The following is an 8,055-nucleotide window of genomic DNA, read 5'->3' on the forward strand; positions in this document are numbered from 1 at the left end:
GCGAGCGCGCTACCAAGCCACATCCCCAGCCCCTCAAATAACCAAAAAGAAAGACAGTCAGGCATAGTGGTGCACACCTTTAATCCCAACAACTAGGTAGACTGAGGCATGAGGATTGCAAGTTCAAGGTCAATCTCAGCAACTAGCAAGACCCTGTCTTGAAAATAAAAAGAAAGAAAGAAGAAAAAAAATGAAAATGCAATGAAATCATGACATTGATACAAACAAGTTACTGAATTCTTGTCTCTGAGTCCTAAAAAAATAGTTATTGTTTTACAGAGATGCTTATTAAATTAGCATTTTCAAAGAGTCTTCTGAGTGTAAGACCAAAGTCTAATAGTTTAGTGAAAAGTAATAATATAATAATGAGTATTTACACAGATACTATTACTCTTATAAAATAATTCTTAAGCAAAGATTGTGTTAGTAAAGAAATAATAGGAATACATCAATCTAAGAAAAATTCAGGAATAAACCTTTAGGGAAGTTCTAGTCAGTTTTAAATAAAACTTTGGTGATTTAATTAAAGCCATATTGACTTTTAAGAAAATAGTAATTTAAGCAATCAAAACTGAGTTCCATGTAGTATAAATATTTAACATGCTCAAGGTTCAAATATTTTAAGTCATAAAAGTAAATTACTCAACTACATAGTGATATGAGAATTTGGAACTTTGTACATCTTTTACTTATCGTTTCCTTAAATTTTGGAGACTTTCCTTTTAGCAAAAGAATTTTTGTAAGACTTGCTCTTTCTATTTTGACCTCTACCCTCACAAAAAATAGGATGAAACTTTAGAAAAATAAGTTGTTTGTGTGTGTGTGTGAGTGTGTGTGTGTGTGAGTGTATATAGTATGTATGATATATATGTATGTATGTGTGATTATATATATATAATCCTCAAGATTTTTAATTTTTTTCCCTTCAAGATTTGTAATTATACATTTGGCCCCCTTGCCTGGGTCTGAAGAGCATTTTACAGTAATTCTAAAAGAACTCGGCTCACTTAAAACAGTTTTAGGGATTCTCTTGGGGTGTAGTCATCAGACACGGGCTCCTGATTAAAGATAGTGTAGACTCAACTTTTTAATAGAGGTCAATATTGAGAGTTCAATAGAACAAAGGAAGCACCTAGTAAACAATTTATGGTCTTTGGTACAATGTGATACACTTTTTTAAAAAATAGGAATTTAATCAAGAGTCCCTATTATAAATAAACATAATAATTCCCTAAGAAATTATCACCAGAATGATTTTTCTACTTAGATCCTTAGATAAGTTTTTACATTTAATATTTAAGATTAATACCAACATATTCTTTTAATGTGACAAACTTCTTCAACCTCTTTTTTGTTTTATCCATACTTTCAATGTGAATTTATAAACATACATTCAAATTTTTGCTACATTTCCATACTTTGAAAATTAGGTTTAACTATGTTCTAATCAGATATTTCTTTAGCATTTACTGTGTACAGTACTGTGAAAATCCCCTTACTCACCTCCACCCTCAAAAATCAAAACCACAAAGTACAGCCCTTGAGCAAGATCTTTTATATCTTGAGGATTGCAAGTTCAAGGTCCTATTCCTGAAGAGAAAATAAAAGCTGGAAACAGTTCTTCCCTTATCTAGGAGCACAAAGTCATTCACAGAAGCCTAGCCCCTCTCATTCCCAGTGCAACACTTTGTTTCCACAAAAATATATGTATCCATTCAACAAAAATATTTACCAAGCACCAACTATTTGTTCAACTGGGTGCCAAGCTCTAAAGAAATAAACAATGGACTAATCCATTAATGAGGTCAACGCCCTCATGACCCAATCACTTCCCCTAAGACCCACCTCTAGACATTGCTGGACCAAGCCTTCAGTGCATGAGCCTTTAGGTGACATTCCAGATCTAAACTATAACAGCACTCTATACTTTGCAAGGAAGTACACAATAGGCAGTGATCTGGGAGAATACATACTAAGAAGAGAGCAATGCTCATATCTAGAGAAGGAGACCTGTATTCCAGGTGGTTATCAAAAAGTGCTTTATCCATATTTTCAGAGTTTTAATTTTTACCAGGAGAATATATTCATTTATATGATCCAAAATATATGCTTATATGATCCAAAATTAACTTTAAATATTTGAACACCTTTAATGTAAAATATCAAGGACACTGATATATAAGTTGAATTGTTCTTTCTACAATAGAATAAGCAAACACAGTTAATAAACAAGAATGGCAGGGCTGGGGTTGGGTCTCAGTGGTAGAGCACTTGGCTAGCACATGTGAGGCACTGAGTTTGATCACCAGCACCACATTAAAAAAAAAAAAAAAACTAAATAAGAACAACAATGAAAAGGGAAGTGTTCGATATTTTTCAATTATTCTAAAATACTATCTCAAAAGAGAAGTATTATTATAAATAAATATTCACTTTCTTATTTTATTAACTTATTAATATTTTCTAAAAGAATATTTACAACCAAAAATGTCTTTAACCAGAAAAAAAAAAGCATTAGTACTGTGCACCACATTTTTGTAGTAGCATGAAACAATTAGGGCATTGGGTATCAGCCCATTTCCAGCTTTAACAGAAAGCAATGGACACAGGAGGGCATGATGTTGTGCAACTCTGTGAGAATCAAGAAATTTGACTTGGTTTAAGTTCTGAGGTGTTGTCAAGAATATGTTAAAATAAGATTTTAAAGGGAATTTTCAAAGTTGTTTGGATTCTTTCCTCATTACAATTATGAGTTCAATAGCAAGTCCCTTTTTCTCTAGTCTATATAATAAAAATAATTTTGATTCAAAAATCCTGTGCATTTCTACCCACTTCAGCATCATTTCTGTAAATACTGAGTTTACCTACAATCATATCTATATGAGATTATCTTAATTCCAGTCTTAAGAATGTTGTATTTAAAATTCTGAGTCAGTAATCTCCATAAATTACCTGTCACAATGGAGAACATGGAAATGGAAGACTAAATCAAGCCTGTTGAGATTAAAACTTGTCCTTCCAGGAAAACCAGATTTGGTTTTCTAAAATCAGTTTAACAATTATATACATGAGTAGATGGGAGCAGCCAAAAGTCATTTCTATTTTAATGCAGGAGGCATTAGATAATTTATGAAGTAAATTTGCCTTCTTAATTATATTTGTTTACACTGACTCTGAAATGAGTCTGGCTTGCATTCCTGAGCATGTGTGGGTTGATTTTCAGAGAAGGTGCTCAGAAGTGAAACAGGGATACACATGGTTTTAATAATGACTGTGGATACCCTACAAAGTACGTAATCCACATAAGGATAATAAAAGACCTTTTAGTTCACTCAATTATCTCTTAGATAAATATAAACTCTAACCAGTCTTCCCTTGCCACTTAGCACACTTCTAGGGGGTCCTCGTTCCAGGTCAGTGGGTTTTGAATCCAGGAATATAAGCTCATTGTTGTCCCAGGTAAAACATCTTTTACAATCAATGAATCGTTAAACCCAGAGAAGGTCACACATGCTGTTAACATTTTTTTTCTTCCTTTTTTTTTTTTTTTCCTGCAGGACATTTTTACACAGCCCCAGGAAGTCAAGCAGGTAAGAATTCACTCTATGAATCAAGGACAATTATGATCCTCAGTACCAGTTATAGCCATCTCTGTCCCACCTGCTTTCATTTGGGTCCTCTCCTCCCCTCTGCTTCCACAGGCACTGTAGTATTTCCCACAAGGATCCAGGTCAGATTCCAGATATTCTAGAACAAGACACATTAGTTTCTTAGGGGATGGTCATTTCTAAAGTTTTTTAAAAGTCAAAATAAAACTAAAGACATCTATAAACCACCTTCTTTCAACTTCAATTCAACTCCAGATTTTTCACAAAGGCTCAAAGTCAAATAGAGTTATATGTGGTTAGAGCTAGATGAGAACCTGACAACCATGTGGTTCAAACCCTCATTTCCACATGGGGAGTGGAGTCCCTGAGAGTGATCTGCCTAAAGGCGCATCGTGACTTGATGGCCACGTTTGGACTAGGATTCTGGTCAGCTTGAGCCAAAGCTCAAGAGTTTTATGGGACTTTGATAAAGAAATAAAATTAGGAAGCTACATCTCCTTCAGAAAATATTGCATTTTTAAAAAATATTTTTTAGTTGTCAATGGATCTTTATTTTAGTTATTTATATGTAGTGCTGAGAATCGAACCCAGTGCCTCACACATGCTACACAAGCACTCTACCACTGGGCTACAACCTCAGCCCATTACATATTTCAATATAAATCTTAAGAGAATTAGTGTAAGAACTAAGAATTTGGGCGATTTTTCTTTCAGTGTAACTCTCTATCGTACTTTCCCATTTCTTGGGTGAAGACAGTTTGGAATGGACAATATTTCAAACTTTCCTAATTATGAGTATCTATTTCTCTGGATGACCCAGTCCCTTATTTTTCCAGTTATATTTAAACTGATTGTGTGAATGCTTGCAAAAGGAATATTTCTCGAACTATTTTTCTGGGCTCCTTTAGAGATCCTGCTGTGTGAACTACTTGAGCTAGAATATGATAATAAGGAATGGGATTCTTTCCACTGGTAATATGGTTTCCATTAAGGAATAGGCTATATTTATAGTTGAAAACTTTATTAGTTGAGTTACCATTGGATGATCAAAAATACTTTGAATTTATAAAAAGAAAAATATTAGAGTAAGGTCAGTTTGACAAAAGTGTGATATTTGCAAACAGAGCCAAGGATTATCCGTTTAAAAGGCCAAGTTAAATAAGACACAATTAGATCTCATTTGGCCTCCCACCTCTCAGGATTCATAAACTCACATTTTAGCAAACTTGAAGGAAAGAGTTTCATCTTAATCGTGTCTTGTTTCTGTTGGCCCATCTGCATTGATCAGACTCCTCTGACAGGCACATTCAGCAAATATCACACGTCCTTGTATCTTGCTGACCTTTTTTTCAAACTGGCTTTTCCTTATTAAATATTTTTGAACAGATATCATCTTTTATTTTGTTTACAAAGGTAAAATAAAGGGTGAGAATGTATTCATCTATGTGGCCATGAGAAAGAAAATAGACATCAACAACAGAATTTTTAGAAAAACGTTAACTCCCAATCAGTTGTAAAGATGCAGGGTTCTTTACCAGCAACGGACATGGCTACTAAACCTCTGGTCTCCCACTCCTGTGTGATCTCAAAGAAAGATGAAAAAATCCAGAGTAGGAGATCTAAAGTGCCAAGGCTTTCCTTTACACAATGTAAAATTTTAGAGCAAACGTTTATATTTCAAAGGTGCAGGAGGTAAATTTGCTTGAAATGATATATCACATTCCTACATTTCAAGAGGACCTGAAGTTGCCCAGTTTCCCCTCCAAGATACCTCACTCACCTGATCATTATCTTCTTATCAGTCCCCAACTCTACTGTCTCTGACCATCTCTTTTTCTGCTTTCAAATCTCCAAGATTCTAATGAAAGACACAAAGTGCTTGGAAGATGTCTACGACAGGTTCCCTCCACCCTTGGGTAGCAGACACACCTGGGGTACCATGACAGACTAGCCCTCATGGCCATGTTCCCTCCCCCAGCCTTCTCTTCCTGCTCAGAGCCACAGATGTCATCTCTTGGCACCTTGTGTCACAGCCACCTGTACTGGGCTAAAAAGTGCCCTCCATTTCATCATACCTGAATCTTAATATTAAGTTCCACCACTGACTGACGAGTGATCATGAGCAAATTACTAAAATACTCCATTTCTTACTTTCCTCCTGGGTTAAATCAGAGTAATAATCTGTCTTAGATAAGGCTAATATGAAAAAAAATGTACACATGGTGTACACAGAGTAGTGTCTGGTGCATCATAGGGTAATCATATTAATAATAAACTTCAACTTAACTCAATAATTCTTTCCTTTCTTTCTGTTTGACTACTTACTGCATTCCTCATGACAGGACTCCAGAAAGCTTCTGCAGCCCCAGGATTCCCAGGATGCCCTCTCACTTGCAGCCAGTTTTGAACTCTATCCACTGAGATCAACCTCCCTGCTCACGGCTCCTAGACTCCTCCCTCTAGGCTCAGAGTTGCTTGACACCCTTACTCAGACCTGTCTTTCCCACTGCACCTTCCCTGGCCTTGCTTCCTCACTGTGGTCTTGTGTTATACCTGCTTTTTTTTTTTTTTTTTTTTTTTTAGCTACCTCTCCTTTCCCTTCTCTCTTTTGTGTTGGTGATTAAACAAATATTTGCTGAAAATAAACTTTCCTCCTACTCCACCAGTTCATCTCCTCTCTATAGTAGTTCAGGTATCCTTATTCTAAAGTAAATCCCTGGTTTCTAAAATAAATCCCTGAGTTCTGCTCTCCTCTTGAGCTAGTGCAAGACCCTCACTCACAGCACAGCTTGTGGTCTTGGGAGCCAGGCTGCCCCCTCCACTTCCAAACTGTGTATTCTCTGACAAATAAATTAAACCTCTCTGTACCACAGGTACATTATCTATGTGTAAGTGGGGGGGGAGTGTCATTTTGGGGGACTAAAATATTCCTCTAAGGACTTAAAACTTTGCTTAGTACATAGTAAGCACTCAATAAATGTGAAAGGTTAAACATCTTCACCTACTATTTGCAACGTTTACCTTCTTTCCATTCTTCCTTCATCCCCATTCTATCAAAGCCCTGAAATCTTTTTTTTTTTTTCATGCTTGGAAGGGTTTATTTATGTATTAATTTATGTATAACAGTTGAGGAAACAACCACCATGAACACCATGTTCATAGAGCTCAGTAAGCTCTCAGCTAAACTGGTTAAGCTCAGTGCAACAAGCATTCAATACCATATTTGGCTCATTTAAAGCCTTAAGCCACATGCTCTTAATCAGAAACTTAACATAAACTTGAATATACTGGTCAATTTTTGAGACTGGGTTATGTTGAAACATCTCTTGCTTCAGTGACCAAATCTTAGATAAAAGTTAACTAGGATATCATGCATTTGTAGCATCCCACAGCCACCCATTTGTTAACCTGTATACTTTTCTAATTTGCCCTGATTTTGGCTATCACTATTAAGCTGTAGGATTTTAATCTGTAAATACCTACTCTCCTAAACTCAGTCTTTTTCTCCAGGTGTTCTCCAGGTTGTAAGCTGGTCTTGTCAGTCCTCACTCCCTTCTGTTAGGCATATTTTTGCTTCTTAGGCTACTCAAGTTTAAATGCCAAAACCACATCAATAATTGTTTTTTTAGCTAGAAACCATAGAGTTGTTGTAGAACATGCTTCCAGAATTTGTTAGTTAATGTCCCTTCACTAAAAGGACCTTATATAACTGCCCCAAATAAAAAGCCAGAGGTGAGGAATGTGAACGAAAAATTTATTTCCTCATTTCTTGCATTTGAAGTACTCCTCGATGACATCCTTGGCCTGAGATTCTTTGCCATAATCCTTAACAACTACACAACGTCAACCAACCACTTTACGGGGCTTGCCCTCTCGGTCAATTTTACAGAGGCCTACCCATTCTCCTAGTTTCTTGTTGTCATCGACCTTAATTAGATTGATTTGGTGTTCAGCACAAAGGGCCTCCACCAATTTGACATACATAGGCTCATTACAGTTGGATGCAAGTACACAGAGATGGGCCTGGCGCTTGTCTAAGGCTTTGGCAGCTTCGCGAATTCCACGTGCAAGGCCATCGTGGATGAGGGCGGTCTTCAGCACCTCTTGTAAAGCAGTGTTGACGTCCATTACACCTCCAGCAGCAATGCCTTCCTCGGCCATGGCGGTGGATTACGGATAAAGCTGAATCTTGAACAAACCCGAGCCACCGCCTCCGCGCGACTCGCGGCGGCAGAGAAAGAGCAAAGCCCTGAAATCTTAAAGATACTAATGTCCTCCTAATCTCCAAATGAAATGCCATATCTCATTTCCCCACCCCCCACCCTTTTCTTCTCAGATTTTGTGCAGCTTTGACAAAGTTGACATCCCTCCTCCTACAGCATCCATTGTCTTGAGACAAGGGAAGAATTAGCTAACACATTTTTCCTGTGACCTTTCCTACCTGGGC

At 36.8% G+C, this 8,055-nt stretch overlaps 1 protein-coding gene across 1 annotated transcript; it reads right to left on the reverse strand.

The window, feature by feature from the left end:
• Window positions 1-7,345: 7,345 nt before the first annotated feature.
• LOC114103578 (small ribosomal subunit protein eS12-like) lies at window positions 7,346-7,845 on the reverse strand. Its single transcript, XM_034636558.2, has one exon. The coding sequence runs from the start codon at window positions 7,767-7,769 to the stop codon at window positions 7,452-7,454; it is 318 nt and encodes a 105-aa protein (XP_034492449.1). The 5' UTR covers window positions 7,770-7,845; the 3' UTR covers window positions 7,346-7,451.
• Between the last annotated feature and the right edge of the window lie 210 nt (window positions 7,846-8,055).

This window comes from Marmota flaviventris, chromosome 5 (assembly GCF_047511675.1).
Source record: "Marmota flaviventris isolate mMarFla1 chromosome 5, mMarFla1.hap1, whole genome shotgun sequence".
Taxonomy (NCBI): Eukaryota; Metazoa; Chordata; class Mammalia; order Rodentia; family Sciuridae; genus Marmota; species Marmota flaviventris.